This window comes from Aotus nancymaae, unplaced genomic scaffold, assembly GCF_030222135.1.
Source record: "Aotus nancymaae isolate 86718 unplaced genomic scaffold, 86718_ANA_hifiasm-v0.15.2.pri h1tg000009l, whole genome shotgun sequence".
NCBI lineage: Eukaryota > Metazoa > Chordata > Mammalia > Primates > Aotidae > Aotus > Aotus nancymaae.
In genome coordinates, this window is record NW_026988420.1 from 14,324,499 (window position 1) to 14,345,618 (window position 21,120).

Sequence of the window (21,120 nt, forward strand, 5' to 3'; positions counted from 1 at the left end):
AGGTCTCAGTATCAGCTCACTCAAGATTTAAATGCCAGGGACAGAATTAGCCTAATTTGTGTTAGCCAGAAAAATGTGAGGCACATTAATGAACCAGAGGCAGAAGCACCTACATTAAAAATCCCACCATGAGGCTAGATGTGGTGGCTCACATGTGTAATCCCAGCACTTTAGGAAGCGGAGGCAGGTGGATCACCTGAGGTCAGGAGTTCACGACCAGCCTAACATGGTAAAACCCTGTCTCTACTAAATACAAAAAAATGAGCTGGGCATGGTGGTGCATGCCTGTAATCCGAGTTACTTGGGAGGCTGAGACAAGAGAATCGCTTGTACCTGGGAGGTGGAGGTGGCAGTGAGCCAAGATCACACCATTCACGCCATTGAACTCCAGTCTGAGCAACAACAGCAAAACTCCATCTCAAATAAATAAATAAATAAATAAATCCCACCATGAGATATCCAATGGCAGAAAAGTAGCTTTGAAAGGCCAAATCAAAAAGCTGTTTCCAAAAGAAGGGGAAATGGATACAATGCCCCTCATATATCAATAGCGACTTGAACATGCCAAGCCTTTAGACTCCATGACACAGTCACTGTTATTCATGCTATTTTTCTTTCTGACTTGGCAAACTCATCCTTCAAGACCTAGCTCAAGTATGACCTTCCATGTAACCTTACTAATTTCCCCAGGTACAGTCACGCTTTCTCTATACTCTTACAGTACTTTACAAATTATGTACCTGTATCATAGAACTTAGCACACTGTATACCTGGCCATATGCTTAAGTATCAGTCTCTCCCATTAAACTGAACTTCCTTAGATCAGGGAATATTTTCATATTTGTAATCTTTGGCACCTAATAATGTCGACTTAGCATGTAGAAAATACTAAATAGGCCGGGCACGGTCGCTCACGCCTGTAATGCCAGCACTTTGGGAGGCTGAGGTAGGTGAATCGCTTGAGCCCAAGAGTTTGAGACCAGCTTGGGCACAATGGCGAAACCGTGTCTCTATAAAAAATAAAAAATTAGCTGGGTGTGGCGGTGTGCACCTGTAGTTCCAGCTACTTGAGAGGATCACTCGAGCCTGGGAAGTTGAGGATGCAGTGAACTGTGATAGTGCCACTGTACTCCAGCCTGGGTGACAGAACAAGACCCTGTCTCAAAAAAAAAAAAGCTAAATAAATGTTTAATAAATCTGTTTGCCAAGTCACTAGAATATGTGAAGCGTCAAATAAAAAGAAACATAGGGGCTACCACAGGTAAACATGGTGACAGTACCAATGAGAAAGCTGATAGACTAAAAGCAAGGGAAGGACATGCCCCCCCGCCCCACAAAAAAAATTAGGAAGAGCAAAAACTCCACAAGCATAAAAATCAAGGACAAAATTCTGGTAATCTAACAATCTGAAGGCACCACTTGCATAAAAGCAAAACCCAATATCCATATGCATAATGGTGACTCTCTCAAGAACCAAGAAAACAACTAAATTATCTTCTATTTAAGGCAGATGGCAAAATAAAGCAAAATCTAGTATGTATACAACTTCCCTAACCCAAAAAACCCAGAATAATTAATTCCAAGTAAATATAGTCATGATTTATTTTATATTTTAACTGCTGATGTTGGCTAGGCTGTGACGAAATTTTTCTTAATAGCAAAACTGCAAGAAAGGATAGCTACATCCTTCTTATACTTTTAATATTCCTTCACCTCCAAGATAACAAATAGAGACTTGAAACTAAGATTATAGTCCTTCCTCAGTATCCTGGGGGTGGGGGGAGGTTGGCTCCAGACACTCCCTCCCCTAAAGATAACAAAATCTGCAGATGCTCAAACCTCTTCAATAAAATGGCACGGTACAGTCAGCCCTACAAATCCACAGGCTATGAAGGGCCAACTGTATAGCCAAAATGTATGCTAACTAAACAAAAAGTCAATTGAGGAGTGGTGTCAGTCATAGAAAGAAAATCCCACTGACTCTGAAGTTAGAAGTTCTGTAAATGCATTTTGTAACTCCTTTACTGGCTACCAATAAGTTACTTCTTTTTCCACTTGGAATGTCATCCAGTTCAAGTCACATTTCACCCAAATAATTAAAATTCACTTCACGAAATGTAGTAACTTTCACATTCATGGCATTACATTATTTCTTCTTTATCACGTGAACCCTATGACTAATCTTATTATCATTACTGAATATCATTACTGAATAATATCATTCTAAAGTACCCACTATCACCAATTAAATCATAAATAAATAAAAGCTTAACTTGAAACTAATGAAGACTTTACATCAAACTCCCAGTTTAGGCTGGGCTCAGTGGCTCATGCGTATAATCTTAGCATTTTGAGAGGTTGAGGAAGAAGGACTGCTTGAGACCAGGAGTTCAAGACCAGTCTGGGCAATATAGCAAGACCCTATACCCTATCTCTACAAAAAGTAAATTAGCTGGACATGGTGGTGTGCACCTGTAGTCCTAGCTACTCAAGAGGCTGAGGCAGGAGGCTTGCTTGAACCATGATCATGTCATTGCACTCCAGCCCAGGTAACATCAAGATTCTGTCTCAAAAATAACATTTTAAATTTAAAAAGCAACAACAACAACAAAAAAAAACAAACCTCATAGATTACAAAAAATCTGAAGGGTGGTAAAAAATAGGAGGAACAAATTAAGTACCACCACAAGGAAACAGACAAACCCAGTAATTAGGACAGTCTATTGGGCTGAACCATATGAAAATTGCCAATACTTGGCTGCTGTTGTTACAAACCTGGAGAGAGGCAATTTCATACGGTGCAATTTAATGTAAAACTGACCTGGGCCGGGTGTGGTGGCTCATGCTTGTAATCCCAACACTTTGGGAGGCCAAGGCGGGTGGATCATGGGGTCAGGATATCGAGACCATACTAGCCAACATGGTGACACCCCATCTCTACTAAAAATACAAAAATTAGCTGGGTGTGCTGGTGCGCACCTCTCAGCTACTCAGGAGGCTGAGGCAGAATAACTGCTTGAACCTGGGAGGCGGAGGTTGCAGTGTACCGAGATCGTGCCATTGCGCTCCATCCTGGGTGACAGAGCAAGACTCTATCTCAAGAAAATAAAAATAAAAATAAAGAAAACTGACCTGAACAAATTAATGGCTTTTTTTTAAGACAGTCTCACTCTTGTTCGCCAGACTGGAGTGCATTCTTAGTTCACTGCAACCTCCACCTCCTGGGTTCAAAGCGATTCTCCTGCCTCAACCTCCTGAGTAGCTGGGATTACAAGCGCCTGCCACCACGCCCGGCTAATTTTTGTATTTTTAGTAGAGATGGGGTTTCACCATGTTGGCCAGGCTGGTATTGAACTCCTGACCTCAGGTGATCTGCCCACCTCGGCTTCCCAACATGCTAGGCGGGAGCCACCAGGCCTGGCCAATTAATGGCATTTGTAAATGGTTGGGAGACAACAGACAAAAGTTGGAAATAACCCAAGTATTCATCTGTGGATGAATGGGTAAACAAAATATGGTATATACATATAATGGACTGTTACTTAACCATACAAATAAGCCTTAATCACTAATTCATTCACAATGCATGTGCCTTAATCTCCCAGTACTTCACCTGTGATAATAAAAAGCTTGGAGGTGATTTGGGAAGCGGTAGGAAAAGGCATTAAAACAATAAAAGTTTCAGTTCAAAAATACACATGAGGAAAATTACTGTGTCAGTGGTGCCTAGGATGTATTTATTCAAGGAATATTTTAGTGTTTGCTTGGTTCCAGCCACTGTACTAAGTGGTAAGCAATGAAGATAATAGTCTGTGCCCTCAAAAAGCTCACAATCTAGTAGGAAAAATAAACAAAATCAAATTAAAATACATCCGAATTGCAATAAGAAAGATATATGCAGAGTTCTTCCAGGAGCAAAGAATGGTACCTACCCAGAGTTGACTATTTAAAAGTGGTAGGAATTAGCCAGGCAACAGGAGGCAGAGAAGGATATTCCAGTCAGCAAGATGGCCCTGAGAATAGAAATAGCACTGGCGAGGAGGGGCAGGCGGGATTCCAGATTATGTATAAGCGTATAAGTTCAGTGTTGCTAGGGCTTAAGGAGGTGGGGGAGGAAGGTTGAATCTGGAGAAATAATCAGGCATCAGGCTCACTGAAAAATCTCATAAACTCAAGGAAGAATACCCCTTTCAAGATAGTTTTTAAACTGGAAGGTGATAGGTAATAAGGCCTAAAGTAGGCTGGAGGCAGCAGAATAGAGAGGCAGGGCCAAAATCCAGAGAGAGCAGAGATTCAAGCTACATGACTGGCATCTGACTGAATGTGGAAGAGGAGAAAGAAGTCCAAGAAGCCTCTCAAGTTTCAAATTCAGGTCACAGTGAGGGTGATGATGCCATAAACAGAAAAAAGAAAAAACAAAGGCAGAACATGGCTTTAAACACTTAGAGTTTGAGAAGCTAAAAAGATGCTCATGTGAATAATTTCCAGCAGATGATTTTACGAAATTTAAGTCTCCCCACACTGAAATGATGATTAAAGCCAAGAGAGCTGCTGATGTGAACAAGAAAAATACTCTATAGTTCAAAGAATCAGACAGAATTCCAAGCCATGCCTACTACATTCAAAGGGTAGGAAGACTTAGCAAAGCTGATTGAAAAAAAGAGTACTCCAAGAGAACCAGAGGCTGTATATGCCCCATTAGTGAATTCAAGAAAAAGAAATTATAGTTTGTCTGCTATATGACATACAGATTCCTGAAACAGTTTATACTCTTCAAACTTAGGAAGAGGGAAATGCACAGGATGGATGGTGATAAGCACCTCTAGATGGAGCACATGGTTAAATAGAGCCGAGAGGCAGAACATGGGTGCATGGCCAATATGCATACTCCTGGTCTTGATCCGTTCAACTGTGTTTCTGTACTTTATGTTCAATTGCTGTTATTTGAGACTGCCAAACATTAATGTGCTACTAAAAATCACATATGAACCAATATGAATTTTGCCTTAACATTCCTTTATCTACCATTCAAGTACGAGTGAGTTCATGTTACAGAAACACATTATAGGAGAACAGGCTGTTCAAGGACGGCTAGGCAACAGTATCAACGCCATGGAATCAACACCAAAAGAAAATTAATGTCTTAGAATAACAGTGAATCTTTCATTCCCAAATGTAGACTTTTTTTCAAGTACATCATCCAGTCTCTCTTCTCTATTAAGTTTCTCATGCGGTTCACTAAATGACAGTAGCATCCAAGGTCTCTAGACTCACTGAGCTTCTTGACAGAGCCAAATACTTTAATAGCTATTCACACACAGAATTTGCTGTACATCACAGCAATTTATCCCAAATAGGTGAAGGAAAATTCACCTAGGAAAACACTAGAGAGGAGAAAAAGAATAGGGACTGATGGTACCAAGGATACTATTAGTCAGGAAAGACTTCGTGGAGAATTTTTGAAGGATTTTTTGTTTTAAACTAGAATGACACTGTGCGGCAGATTTGTAATCTTGGTGTTCCAGAGATATATGAAGGAGTCTGACTGAAGAGACAGTTTGCCAGAGTGAGCCCCACTCAACAGACAGCCAAAAGAAGGCACACAGTAGAACAGCATGTACAAAGACATGGAGAAGAAACTACTGGTTACTCAAGCATCTCCAGTACTTTATCACAGCTGGCACAAAGGAGATATAAGAAAAAGTGCAAGGTGAAGTAAAAAAGGTAGGGCCTTATGTGGAACTATATGTGGCATGCTAAGGACTTTTATTCTGAAGTTAATGGGAAGGATCATAAACAGGAAAGTAACACAGAAAGATTTGAGGAAAAAAATTAATCCACAAGATAACTGGGGAGAGAAGATACTGAACACAGGAGAGCTAAGTACACGATTATACTTGTTCAGGCAAGAATGGTAAGGGTCTAAACTAGGGGCAGTGGAAGTAAGGTTGGTAACAGGTACAAACATGAGGGTTCTTCAGATGACTAATTCAGAGAAGGGTGAAGGAGGGGAAGAGAAAGGAGTCAAGGATAAAGTTTTAAACTTCAGCAATCAAATAGTACCACTTACCACTGGAGGTTCCAGAGAGACAGAAGCAAGTTTAGTAGAGCTAACTGAATTTTGCAGGTGAAAAAATATATATTAGTCTATATAGTTAATATGAATTTTGCCTTAACAGAAACTACAGCATAAAGCTTAAGTGTTAAGCCCAAAGATATGGACTTTCGTTTTTTGGTAAAACCAACTAACTAGCTCCTTGCTGATAAGAAGGAAACTTTGCAAGAGCAAAAAGATAAAAAGGTAAATAAACAATAATAAAGTTCATCAAAAATTTTTATTAGCAAGGTTTTAAAATATAGAAATAGGGGTCGGGCCAGGCTATAGTGGCTTATGCCTGGAATCCCAGCACTTTGGGAGGCCGAGGCGGGCGGATCACCTGAGGTCAGGAACTTGACATCAGCCTGGGCAACATGGAGAAACCCTGTCGCTTAAAAGAGTAAATAAATAAATAAAATAAAATATAGAAATAGGAATTTCTGTAATATAGTCAATATTTCTTTGATATTTCCCCCATTTACCAACTTTTAGACATGGTTTGTACATATCAAGTCTTAGATTCCCTTAGTGGAGTACAGCACAATAAGCAAGAGTTCTGGCTTTAGCATCAAGCTTTGTTTGTTTTTGAGATGGAGTTTCGCTCTGTCACCCAGGCTGGAGTGCAATGGCATGATCTTGGCTCACTGTAACCTCCACCTCCCAGGTTCAAGTGATTCTCCCACCTCAGCCTCGCTTGTAGCCAGAATTACAGGCACGCGCCACCATGCCTGGTTAATTTTTGTATTTTTAGTAGAGACGGGGGTTTTACCACGTTGGCCAGGCTGGTCTTGAACTACTGACCTCAGGTGATCCACCTGCCTCGGCCTCCCAAAGTGCTAGGATTACAGGCATGAGCCACTGCGCCTGGCCGCTTAGCATCAAGCTTTGATATAAGTCCAGGCTTTGCCACTTAACACCCGATGGAGAACTTAGGGCCACTTACTTAAGAGTTGTAGGCCTCAAGTTTCCTCAGCAGTAAATGGGGATAATAATAGTACCTACTTGATAGGACTGTTGTGAAGACTAAACAGATAATCTATATAAAGCACTTAGCACCGGTATAAACAATAAATGTTAAGGTTTTTAAAATACTAATTATTAACTACTCTTACTAATGAAAATGTCACATGCCCGAGGTATATAGGAGCAAGAAAATGAGAAGCTGACCTGGATAGCAGTTACCTGAGCATTTGTTTTATAAGTACTCATTAAACAAAACATTTCTGTTTTGCACACTTCTCTGTAAGTTACCTTTGAAAACAGAAAAAAGTTTAAGAATCAGTGCCTTACATGATAAGGTCTAGTATTAAAATGCACATTCCAGGGCCGGGCATAATGGCTCATGCCCCTAATCCCAACACTTTGAGAGGCCAAGGCAGGAGGATAACTTGAGCTAGGAGTATGAAACCAGCCTGGGCAACATGGTGAAACCCCATCTCTACAAAAAAGACAAAAATTAGCCAGGTATGGTGGCATGCACCTGCAGTCCCAGCTACTAGAGAGGCTGATATGGGAGGATGGCTTGAGCCTGGGAGGAGGCAGAGGTTGTAGTGAGCCAAGATTGGGCCATTGCACTCTAGCCAGGGTGACAGAACCAGACCCTGTTTTGTTTTGTTTTGAAAAAAGCACATTCCAGAACAAATAAAAGGAAATGTTTCCCTTTCAATATGTACTTCCTAGTTTTAGCTACAAAATCCATTCCCCTACCCAAGCTGCAAATTTCTATCAATGATAATAATTACTCCCTCCCTGCCTCCATCTATAAACCTCAGAATAACCTTTACCCCCTTTCTCTTCAGTGATCTTTACAAAGAGAATGTAAAAGAGGAGGAGGAGAAGGGAGGAGGAACAGCATCATCCAATCCTCATTCCAGGTTGTAGCCATTCCCAGGCTCAATTTTTTGGAAAACTCCTCCTTGCAGACCAAATAGCACTATTTCTCCAAAATGAATTCTAGGTATTACTGCCCTGTCACCCTTTCCATTGCTCTAATCATGTTACACCTCCTCTCTGTTCTGGAATAAATTCCTTCAGATCTCCCTATCAAGAAAAAGCTTCCAAGCAACTCTTTGCCACAAGATATTCTTGGACTAACACAGGCCATATGGAAGTCTCCTCTCTTCACTCTAATATAATCACTCTTCTTTTTTACCTGGATATTTATTCACCAGTTAACATTGGTACATACTTTCTATAAGATTCACTAACCTCATTTTTTTTTCCTCTCCAAAGATCTCTTGAAGTCTCTCCTGATTGAATGACAAAAAAAATTTTCTTCCTCAACCCTCTCTCTACTCACAATCCCCTGGCATTAACTCTACCCTTTCATTTTTTTAAACAAGTGTGTATCTTATTCTTGCATCTAACATTTTGTGTATCAGCTGGTTCTATAATTTATAACATGTTTTAGCTTTTGTCTATCCTATATGTGAAAAAATAGGCATCTTATCTCATCAAAGTGCATTTCACTGTTCTGGAACAGCCTGATAACCACAACTACTCAGTTACAGAGCTAAGTTGTACTATGTTTCCAATGGATAAGAGGAAACATGGTATCTATGCTTAGATATGCCTAAATCCCCAATAAAGGCCCTTAATCAGATTTGGCCCCAGTTTACCCTTTAGACTCTCTCTCTCCTACATTTCTCTCAGGACTTTTCAATTACTGTTCCCTCTAGTCTGGAATGCCCTTTTCTTTCACCCCACTTCTCCTGCCCTTTGCCCGGCCACCTTTCTTTCATCCTTCAGAATCAGCTCACTCCCATCCATTAGAAGTTCATCAGAGTATCTTCCCTGTCTGCTCAGCTCCAAGTAGTTTTCTCTCATGCATTTTCGGAATACTACACTGTAACAACTGTACTGCATTGTAATTATCACCCCCACTGAATGAAAACTCCTTGAGGTACAGACTGCATCTTATCCCTTATCCCAAAGACCTAACATTGATAGATACCGAATAGACAATTAGTGAATAAATAATGCCCATATCCACTGAGTGACTTGCACAGGCTACATAAGCACACTGAGGTTTTGCATCTAAAGTTCCAGCTGGGTGTGACAGCTTGGCATCTCTAGTCCCAACACTTTGGGAGGCCAAGGTGAGGGAATCACTGGAGCCCAGGAGTTCAAGACAAGCTTGGGCAACAAAGCAAGACCCCATCTCTACAAAAGATTAAAAATTAGCCAGATGTGGTGCTGTCCACCTGTAGTCTCAGCTACTTGGGAGGCCACAGTGGGAAGATTCCTTGAGCCTAGAAGTTTAAGCTTGCAGCTGAGCTATGAGTGCCTGAGTACTACAACCTAAGTAATAGAGCAAGACTCTGTCTCAAAAAATACTTTCCTCATGTAAAGTAGGGATAATGCCACACCTAACTCATACTTGTTACACGGATTAAATAAGGTATCATGAAACTCCTTAACACAGTGTCTGCCATAATAGAACTACCATTAGAATGTCTATTTCATGTCTTAAGTTACCCTATAGAATCCCAAGAAATGTAGTGTTGTGACCAATACCAGGCTGAATGGCTTAGCAACCATGCTCTTTTTCATGCATCTAAAAGTCACTGGTTACTTGTTATCATTAGCAAATATTTGTTGTGTATCTATTATGTGCAGGAGTCCTTACTAAGTATCACTGAGTTACCAGAACATAGTAATAAGAGGTAAACAATGAAACAAAAACCCATACCAATATCCAAGAGAAGAAAAAATGTTATTGGTTTTAATGTACAAACAATATGAGTATTTTTCAATTAACTTTTATTTGAAACGAGGTAGACCTCAAGAATGGGAAAAGTTCAAAATTAACACTTATCATCAAGTGGACAGGAGGCAGTTCCAAAATTTCTTGTTCCTATTTCTAAGTTTCACTTTTGCTTAGATGTATCTCTCACAAGGATTATTTAACCATGACCAGGAAAGAATACATGATCTTTATTTGACTCATTCAAATGGGAATTCCACGGATATCTCCCTAGGTTTTTCCTACTAGTATTTAATTTTGTAGCTCTGAAAAACAGCCTGAGTTTGTTTCTCTACAAAATAGAACGCTGAATGGTATATATAACCCACCACCTTCCTTAAGACAGGATAAAATACTCACCTCTTAATCACACTAGCCTCTTAGCAAAAACTACAAAACTGCATATCATGTCACCCAGTATTAGAAAAGAAGGCTGTAGCCTTAAAACCATTTTCCCTCTAACAAATCCAAAGGTCACAGGCCCAGTGAAGTTTGTGCATGTACTCATTGCTTTCAGCGGCTGCAGAGAGACCTCTAGCGCTGCCTCAATAAGCCGAGTTTGCAAATAGTACCTGCTAATGTCACCTTAATGAGACAATGGCAACATGCTGAGTAGCAACGAACTGAGTGACCGCGATGAACGCTTAGTTTTGCAACCACTTGGAAATTCTACTAGCTTGAAGCAAGAGGTATGTGAGAGGACGTATGAACCTATGTATCCAATTTATTTCAGTATAACGTGTCAAAGAAATTATCACCCTATGCACACCCCACTCCAAGAAAGGCTAAGAAAATAAGTCCTATGAGCGGAGGTCGGAACAACCTCTTTTCCAAAGCCTGAACACAATAGATGGCAAACTATTGTCCACCTTCAGCTCGCTCCAAATACCAGCAGTTGCAGGAGTATGAGCTAGAACAGGTCGGTACGAGTAGTCCAAAGAAGAGCACTGGAATATAAGAAAATGGTCCTGGCGCATCCTACCCGCCCCCATCCATCACCCTCCAACAAGTCAGTTACCCGGCTGGTCCCCACCCCCCTCTGCGGGCCGCCACCGCCCGCCAAGGCCCGGCTCGCAGAAGGTAGGAGCCGGGACCAGCAGAGCCGAGGCTCCATGCGCGGGAGGCACCGAGGGGGCTGCGCCGGGCGGAAGGTTGCTGCTGGCGGGCGCCAGCAGCAACCGCCCCCTCGGCTGTGCGGTCGGCGGGCCGGGGCGGGAGCATCCCCGTTTGTCCGCGCGGCCACCGCCCGCGGACCCCGCCTCAGCTCCATATCCCCTCCTCGCCGACATCAGGCCGCGCCCGCGTGACGGGGCCGAAAACCCCGGCATTTCCCGGTCGCCGCGCGGGCAGCTCCGGAGAGTGGCTGCAGCCCGGCCCGTGTCCCGCCGTCCGCTCAGCCCAGACCGGGGCCGCGGTGACGGGAGGCGGCGGCCAACTCCGGCCGACCATAAGCTGGAGAGAACCAGCCCGGCGCCGGCCCCCCGCCCCTCCCCGCATCGCCCGGCCGGCGCGGCCAGGCGGGCCCAGATCGCGGAAGCACACTCACTTCCACATCGCGGCCCTTGTTCTTGAAGCTCTTGATGCGGTGATTCTCCAAGCTAGGGTTCTCGGCCATGGCTGCGCGCGGCTCCGGCGGCGGCTACTCCTGCGGCTGCGGCGGCGAGTCTCGGCGCGGGAGGGGGAAGAGGGGGAGAGCTGGAGGGAAAGGAGGAGGGGGGAGAGGAGAGCACGTTCCGTGACGCCTCCGAGCGCGAGGTGGCAGTAGCGCCGGGGGAGGCGCGGGCCGATGGCCGGGCCGGGTGGGGCGGGAACGGTTCTGAGAGCGGCGCGCGCCCGCGGAGGCTGGCGACACGTGACTGGGGGCGGCGATCGGCTTGGGCGTTCTCGGGATGACCCTGCCCTCTTTCCCTACAAGAGCTCTCCACAATCTCTCGGTGTCGGAAGTCCTGTGCCAGAAATGGAGCGTGACTTCGCGGCTTTTACCGCCCTTCAGGCGCGGGTCGGCGGTCGTCAACTACAGTTCCCAGCATGCCACGATCCGCCCGGAGGAATTCTACTCGCCTAGGGAGGACAAGGAGCATGCCGGGATCGCTGCGCGCGGCTGTTTGCGCGGCGCGCTCATATTGCTGGGCGCGAAGTGCCCCCCTCCACGCCCCGCGCGCGACCCAAGCCCGCCCCTGGGCGGGGAAGAGTAGGAGGTTCCCTGGCACTTTGAGCCCTATCAGGAGGAAGAGGGCGGGGTTTCCTGGGAGCGCACCTCGCTGCCTGTAGCTAGAAAATCAGAAAAAGAACAACCGCTGGTGCTTTGCTGTCTCGCTTTTTTGGGGGTCTCCTCAAATAGCAGCCACCTTCATTCGCTGTTCCCATGCTCTGCTTCAGTTTTATAAATAGCATTTATTTCTACCTGACATGTACATATGTATCTATGTGATATAAGTGTAAGTGTTTATGTGCGTTACCTGGCTGCCCGCACGGGGAATTCAGCTCAGTGAGAGCAGGTACTTTCGTTGAATTGCTGCTTAATCTCTAGTGTCAAAACAGTGCCTAGCGCGTCGTACTCAATAAATATTTGTTGAACGCCAGTTCAACAACGACACTTTAGTGTCGCCCAGTTTCTTCATCATCCTCCCAAGCCCGGTTCTGCAACCTTCACTCTGGCAGTTCCTGTGTTTCCATGCCCCCAACTCTTCTTTTTCTACCACCACACGTAATCTTAGCCCTCAGGCAGCAGTCAAGCCCTGGGCCGCAGACTCTCCCGTGTAGCACTCCCACTCCCCACCGGGGGCATCGAAGGAATGATGGAGGGAAATTTGGATAAATTACACTAATAAAGAGCTGCTTTGGCCGGGCGCGGTGGCTCACGCCTGTAATCCCAGCAGTTTGGGAGTTCGTGGCGGGCGGATCATGAGGTCAAGAGTTCGAGACCAGTCTTGCCAACATGGTGAAACCACATCTCTATAGAAAATACAAAAATTAGCCAGGCGTGATGGCAGGCGCCTGTAGTCCCAGCTACTCGAGAGGCAGAAGCAGGAGAATAGCTTGAACCCGGGAGGCGGAGGTTGCAGTGAGCCAAGACCACGCCATTGCATTCCAGCCTGGGCAACAGAGAGAGACTCCGTCTCAAAAAAAAAAAAAAAAAACTAAAAAACAAAACAAAACAACAACAAAAAAGGAGCTGCTTTGTGGAGCAGGTGGGCTTCATTTGCTTGTGTGTTAAATAATTCATTTTCAGAATCTATGGCAGACATGAACAGGTATGTAATCTACTACTTAAGAATTTAATTGATGAGGTCAAAGGTTGGTAAGAATATACCATGAAGAGATCAAAAAAGCCAGGCACGATGGCTCACGCCTGTAATCCCAGCACTTTGGGAGGCCGAGGAGGGCAGATCACCAGACATTCAGAGTTCAAGACCAGCCTGACCAACATGGAGAACCCCATCTCTACTAAAAATACAAAATTAGCTTGGTGTGGTGGCACATGCCTGTAATCCCAGCTACTTGGGAGGCTGAGGCAGGAGAATCGCTTGAACCTGGGCGACAGAGGTTATGGTGAGCCGAGATTGTGCCACTGCGCTCCAGCCTGGGCAACAAGAGCGAAACTCTGCCTAAAAAAAAAGGAGAGAGAGAGAGATCAAAAAAGAAGGACAATCTTTAAAGCAAAAGAAGCTTAAAGAGCCTGAGGCCCAGAAGTCAGGAATTCAGAAGCCTTTGGTGGCCACGCTATGTCCAGGGGCATTCCTCTTGTGAGTGGTGGGGTGTGGCTTGTTGATAAATACAGGCTTCAGATACTCTATTTATATTGGACTGTGGCCCAGTGTTGCCAGAACATTCCACTTTTCAAACAAGACCAAAAAGGTCTATTCTTTTCCTCTTTGTTTTTAAATAACACATTAAAAATGTGTTAATTCACATTTTTTAATGGACTTAAGTGATTCAGTCACTTCAGAATATCAGGTCCTCAGTTTGTAAAATCTACTCTTAGTCTAACCATTCACTTGAAGGGAAACACACACACACACACGCACACGCACACACACACACCCCAGCTGTAACTTTAGAAGGAATACATTAGGTAGACCAGGCACGGTGGCTCACACCTGTAATCCCTGTAATCCCAATGCTCTGGGAGGCCGAGGCTAGCAGATCACCTGAGGTCAGGAGTTCGACACCAGCCTGGCCAACCATGCCCCACATGGTGATACCCCTTTTTCTACAAAAATAGTAAAATTAGCCAGGCATGGTGATTCATGCCTGTAATCCCAGCTGCTTGGGAAGTTGAGGCAGAAAAATTGCTTGAACCCAGGAGGTGGAGGTTGCAGTGACCCAAGATTACACGATTGCACTCTAGCCTGGGCGACAGTGGGAGACGGGTCTCAAAAAAAAAAAATACATTAGCTCAACTCTGGGTTTTAAGGAAACAAAACTTGTATGTTTGCCATTCTCCTTGACTAAATGGAAGATAAATTTTCAGACTGTTGTTCAGTCTCTATTATAATTTAGTAGGTATTCCCTTTTCAGGTTGCCTTATGCCACCTCTCTTCATGCCCAGTCCAGAGCAGGGCCCTGCTTTTGCCCAGATCTAGTTTAGTCATTTATTCCCCCTTGGCCAGTATCCCTGGTAACGTCAGCATCCACACATTTGGCACCCTGACTCCACAGAACTTCACCAAGTTTTTTACCACTTATATCCTGCACCAGACCTTGGAGACCTTAATCTCTGGGAAATGACCACCTCCAGGGACTCAAATTTGGTACTTCTCATTGTTAGCAACTATCTCCTTCTCTTTTGCCTCACTCTAATCATTACCCTTGACCTGAAACTTCTCTGGACAGCTCTTCTTTTAAATGGATTTATTTTCCACACATATTGTGAGTATCTACCATATACCAAGCATTGTATTCATCAGGCAGATGTATGAAGAACTAGGGGGTCTGTGGGCAGACAGGAAGGAAGGACCCTCAGCCCAGGGGTCAGTCAAACCCTCTGACTCGCTCTCCGCCTTCCCAAAGAATGGGGACTCATGCCAGCAGTCAGTTAACACAAGCATAACAGATCAGAAAAGGAGTTAATGATTTGCCTCCTAAGTCAGCTTCTTTCTGCAAACTCGCCACTCTGTTATTGGCATAACCGTTCTTGAAGGGACACCTCTCCAAGCTAAGAGCTGTCTTTACTTCTTGTCTTTCCCTCAACTCCCTCACCTAGTCACCATGTTAATTCACCATTCAGTGTCTCTGGCATCTCTCTCTTCTTCCCATGCCACCCACAAGACTACCTTAATGCCTCCTAAGCAGTCCCTTTGCCTCCCCAATCCCTCCACAGCAATTTCACTTCAGCTCTTCCCAATTTCATCTCTGCTCCCAGTCAGCATACCCTTCCCCTCTGCCATTGTCTATCAAATCATTTCCAAACTCAGTCTAGGGCCAGGCTTGGTAGCTCATGCCTATAATCGCAGCACTTTGGGAGGCTTAGGCAGGTGGATCACCTGAGGTCAGGAGTTCAAGACCAGCCTGACCAATATGGTGCACCATCTCTACTAAAAAAAAAAAATAAATACAAAAAGCTGGGCCTGGTGGCACATGCCTGTAATCCCAGCTACTTGGGAGGCTGAGGTTGGAAAATCTCTTGAACCTGGAAGGCGGAGGTTGTAGTGAGCCGAAACTGTGCCACTTCACTCCAGCCTGGGCAACAAGAGTGAAACTCCATCTCAAAAAGAAAAAAAAATTAAATAAAATAAATAAACTGTTTAGTGGTTAAGATCATATGTGACGCAGCCACAGTGCAAGATACGTTTCTTATTTCTGGTCCCCTGCACATCACTCATGCTTCAGCTAACATGTTCTGCTCACCTTTTTCCAAGTATATCTTAACCATTCCAGTTTTTACATCTTTGCTGTTTGACTTGCTCAGATGGCCCTGCCCCTATCTCTGCCTGTCAACATCACTTCCTCTTTTAATACTCATCCCACATGGTCACCTTCTCTAGGAAGCTTTCCCAGCATGGCATTGTGCAAGGATCTTCAGAATCTGAAAACTCAGGTCCCAGGGCTGAATCCTATCAGATCAAGCCCAGGCAAGTCACTTATCTGCCCTGTATCCTCTTCTCATCTACAAGTGAGGATCCTGAATCACTGGGGTTTTGTGAGAATCAGATTCAAAAATGCATGTGGAAGTGCTCTGAAATTGCTATATTAATATTAGTTGTTACCATCTTTCTAGCCAGGAGTAATATCTTTCCCTCTGAACCTCAGAAGAACTTTATTTACAGTTTTGTATTGCTGCAATTTGTGTCATCTTATCTCTCTCACCTATTGCTATGGTGTGAAAGTCTGTGTCCCTCCAAAATTCATACGTTGGAAGCCTATACCCAGTGTGCTAGTATTAAGACGTGAGGTCTTTTGGGAAGTAATGAAGTCACCACAGCCCTGCCCTCATGAATGGATTAGTGCTCTTATAAAAGAGGTTGGAGTCAGTGTGTACCTGTGGCCCGAGCTACTTGGGAGGCTGAAGTAGGAGGATCGCTTGAGGCCGAGAGTTTGAGCCTATAGTGGACTATGATCACACTTGTGACCAGCCACTATACTCCAGCCAGGGCAACATAGCAGGATCCCATCTCAAAAAAAAAAAAAAAATGTTGAAGGGAGCGCCATAGTGCCTGTTGCCCTTCTGTCTCTTCTACCGTGTGAGGACACAGTGTTCATCCCTCCTGCCATGCGAGGCACAGCAACAAGGCACCATCTTAAAGCAGAGAGCAGCCCTCACCACACACAGAATCTGCTGGTACCTTGGTCTTGGACTTCTCAGATTCCAGAATTGTAAGAAATAAGTTTCTGTTGTTTATAAATTATCCAGTCGCAGGTGTTTGTTCTAGCACCATGTTCTAGCCTGCATGTTTGCTGAGTGAACAAATGAATGAATGAATAAACTCCTTCCTTCCCTCATGATCACTTTTTGGGTAATTCACCACACTCCAAGCACACCTGAAGCAAAAAGCAAATACTGAAAATTGAAGACAATGACATCCAAATGCATCAACCCAGCCACCTAGCAGTCCTCTTACCTCAGTGGTAAAGAAATCTAAAATAAAAAGAGTTTTCATTTACTGCATACCTGCCAGGCATTTATATACATCATCTCTAATCCCCATGAGAGCCCTGCATGGTTGAAATTGTCATCTCCATCTCTCTCTGTGGCAGGCGGAGCTTGGGGCTCTGGTTCCAATGCATGGCCAGGGTTCTTGGTGTCAGCAGGAACAATGGAAGCAAAAAGAGCACAGAAAGGCAAGTGGTTTCTGTTGTAGCCAATGTCTAGAACAGGGGTAATGAAGACCTCCACTCTCCCCAAAAAACGAATACAGTCCTTAGACTCTAGGAAAGCAAGGTCTCCTCTCCAAGGGGTGTCCCCGCTCCAGAGAGCATCAGTCATGGGGTGTGCCTAGCAGAGCAACCATCTCATGATCCATGATAGTCAGTAGCAGCAGACACAGCATTGTAGCAGTAAGGTGAGAAGTCAGAGAGGAAGAACCAGAGAAATCCTCAGAAATAACTGGGGACAGCTCAAGGAAGGCTAGTGTCTGGCCAGTGAGCACTGTTACATAATTATGTGGATAACACAAATAAGGTTACCTCAATGCATAATAATGGGCTAATGGGCCTGGGACACACACGTTTTACCTCCAATATCATTTGCAAATAATTAGACTACAATAAAATACATTTAATGTTAAAACTGTAGTGGGCATAATTTAGAATATACTTAAAAGTCTCAGGGTCATGATTCTGCATGATTTTGCACATAAGTAAAAATACAATTTTACAATACTATTGTACACATATGTAAAAATATAATTTTACAATACTAGTGTAGTACATATGTATAAAAATATAATTTTATAATACTAGATATAGAACCAAATGGTACCTTCGAGATGAACACAGTCTTGGAAGTGTAGTAACTTGCTGGTTCTTTAAATAGCAAGCAGTGTGTCCTTGAACAGGTTATTTCATATAAGTAGCAAGTTGCTTACTTGTGAAATGAGCACGTTGGACTGGGTGATCCGGAAGCCTCCTCTCAGAAGGCATAATGCTATGAACCCGTGAGTACATCTCTCCAGTCCAGCAGTGTCTCTTCTCCTGTCTCTCCCTACTTTACAGATGAAAAATACGAAGACAGTAAATGATCATAATTCTCAAACGGACCAGAAGTTGAGTGTTCTGATTTTTTTCCACTCATGCCCAGTCCTTCATGGGCCTTCTGATTTTCCAGAAGCTGCCACTGTGCTCAAACCACCAGGTCTTCCCTGTCTCAAATACATTAGGTCACCAAATCACCCTCAAACCAAAGTTTTCACTCTCAAAATTGTTGAGATAGGCTGCGCGCCATGGCTCATGGCTGTATATCCCAGAGACTTAGGAGGCTAAGGCAAGAGGATCGCTTGAGCCCAGGAGTTTGAGGCTGCAGTGAATTAAAATACACCACTGCACTCCAGCCTGGGCAACAGAATGAGATCCCATATCTGAAAAAAAAAAAAACTAAATTAAACATTATTAAGATAAATCATTATCTCAAATAAGAAATAATTCATTTACACTTAGGTATGAATGACCTTATTAAACGAGGTGAACTCCAGCAGATGGAATGTCTGATATATCTAACCTATTATTAACACCCACCCTCCCCTCCCCACACCAGAAAACAAGAAGCAAACTTTTGGTATCCAGTTTCAGCTGATCCCTGAAGGAAGTTATTTTGATAATACTAGACCTACTGGAAAGTGACCTCTTTGAATGAATACCAGATTTGTTATCTGTTTCTGCATCATCTTCTCCAGTAAACATGAATACCTGGAAGAAAGCATTTATGTCTCACTCATTTTTGGCTTCCCTGTGTCTAATATAGTACATAGTACATGATGGGACCTCAACAAATGTCAGGTGGATTAATAAATAAACTCAAGTAGAGAAAAAAACATTAAAGTTAACCATTGGAGGGGAATCCGTAAAATATTTGGTATAATAAAAATGAGGAGTACATTTCTTTTTTTCTTTTTTTTTTTTCTGAGGCAGAGTCTTGCTCTGTCGCCCAGGCTAGAGTGCAATGAAGCAATCTCGGCTCACTGCAACCTCTGCCTCCCAGGTTCAAGTGACTCTCTGGCCTCAGCCTCCCAAGTAGTAGCGGGGACTACAGGTGGGCACCTGCCACCACGCCCTGCTATTTGTGTGTGTGTGTGTGTGTGTGTGTGTGTGTGTGTGTGTGTGTGTGTTTAGTAGAGACGGGGATTCACCAGATTGGCCAGCCTGGTCTTCAACTCCTGACCTGTGCTCTGCCTGCCTCAGCCTTCCAAAGTGCTTGGATTACAGGCATGAGCCACTGCACCCGACTGAGCACATTCTTTATTGCAGAAAAAAGTCATATTAGAGTCTGGTGAAGATGGCGATTATAGTTATAAAATAATAATAATAATTGGGGGACGGTGGGGAGTGGGGGGAGCATTAGAAAAAAGAGCTAATGGATACTGAGTTTAATACCTAGGTGCAGCAAACCACTATGGCACATGTTTAACTGTGTAACAAACCCGCACATCCTGCATGTGAATCCCGGAACAGAAAAAAAAATAAAATTATTTTTTAAAATTGCCAACATGTAGAGATATAAATAGAAAAAAAAAAAAAAATCAAGGCCGGGCGCGGTGGCTCACGCCTGTAATCCCAGACTTTGGGAGGCCGAGGCGGGTGGATCACGAGGTCATGAGATCGAGACCATCCCGGTCAACATGGTGAAACCCCGTCTCCACTAAAAATACAAAAAATTAGCTGGGCACGGTGGCGCGTGCCTGTAATCCCAGCTACTGAGGAGGCTGAGGCAGGAGAATTGCCTGAACCCAGGAGGCGGAGGTTGCGGTGAGCCGAGATCGCGCCATTGCACTCCAGCCTGGGTAACAAGAGCGAAACTCCGTCTCAAAAAAAAAAAAAGAGGCCGGGCGTGGTGGCTCACGCCTATAATCCCAGCACTTTGGGAGGCCGAGGCGGGTGGATCACGAGGTCAAGATATCGAGACCATCCTGGTCAACAGGGTGAAACCCGTCTCTACTAAAAATACAAAAATTAGCTGGGCATGGTGGCGCACGCCTGTAGTCCCAGCTACTCGGGAGGCCGAGGCAGAAGAATTGCTTGAACCCAGGAGGCGGAGGTTGAGGTGAGTCGAGATCGCGCCATTGCACTCCAGCCTGGGTAACAAGAGTGAAACTCTGTCTCGAAAAAAGAAAAAAGAAAAAAAAAATCAATGACAACCATTGAGTGCACCATGTGCCACGAATTCCGTTAAGCCTTTTCTTGGATTACTTCATTTAATTATCCTAACAGTATTATCAGGTAGAAACTATTTTTACCCCTATTTTATAGAGGAAGAAACTGAGGCCAAAAAATGCTAAGTAACTCTTGCATGGTCAGGAGGAGAGAGGGTCCGTGCAACTTGATTGCAGGGCCCACGTCTGTAATTTGGTGTTCTGCAGGCAGACATACAGAGAGATGAGGGACAGCCATATGCCCTATCTGGCTCACAACACCTAGAGCCTAGAGACACCTCTTTGATCTAGCATAAACAAAAGGGTTTCCACAGGACAATGATGTTATATTTAGTTGTAAAACAAACAAACCAAAAAAGGTCTAGGTAAATTGGTTACCAAAAAAGAAAGAACTAAACAAGTGTGAAAAGCTAGTCTCTACTGAAAAGAGATTTTATCAAGTCAGCAGGACTAGGAGAGGACTCAGACAAACCACTAAATCCAGAAGTCAGACAAAAAAGGGCTTGTCATCTAGAGCTGTGTTAAGTAGATACCGTTTTATCATTTGCAGATTGCTGTTTAGGGGAGACATACTCTGCTTACTAATTACGGAGATTAAAGACCCCAGTCTGTAAACATTCAGCTCTAAAGTCATTCCTGGAAAACAAAGTAATGGGAGGCAGGAGACACCTGAAAGCAGAAACCCAAAAAGACTGGTTTGTTAGTTTGATTGTAGAGATTTTCCTCTGTCCCTTCTATTTGAGGAATTTCCCTAGGTTGGAAAATGCCTAGAGAACTGAAACATGCAGTAACAATGCTTTTTGAAAGAGAGTTTCGCTCTTTTTGCCCAGGCTAGGGTGCAAGGGCTCCATCTTGGCTCATCACAACCTCTGCCTCCTGGGTTCAAGTGATTCTCCTGCCTCAGCCTCCTGAGTAGCTGGGATTACAGGCATGTGCCAACACACCCAGATAATTTTGTATTTTTAGTAGAGACA

At 44.0% G+C, this 21,120-nt stretch overlaps 1 protein-coding gene across 1 annotated transcript in view; it reads right to left on the bottom strand.

The window, feature by feature from the left end:
- The window catches only part of KPNA3 (karyopherin subunit alpha 3), a 110,960-nt gene extending 99,331 nt beyond the window's left edge, over positions 1-11,629 (bottom strand). The window contains exon 1 of the mRNA XM_021674539.2: positions 11,389-11,629. Within this exon, the coding sequence (XP_021530214.1) occupies positions 11,389-11,457 (69 nt within the window). The 5' untranslated portion in view covers positions 11,458-11,629. The remainder of the gene's footprint in view (positions 1-11,388) is intronic.
- Between the last annotated feature and the right edge of the window lie 9,491 nt (positions 11,630-21,120).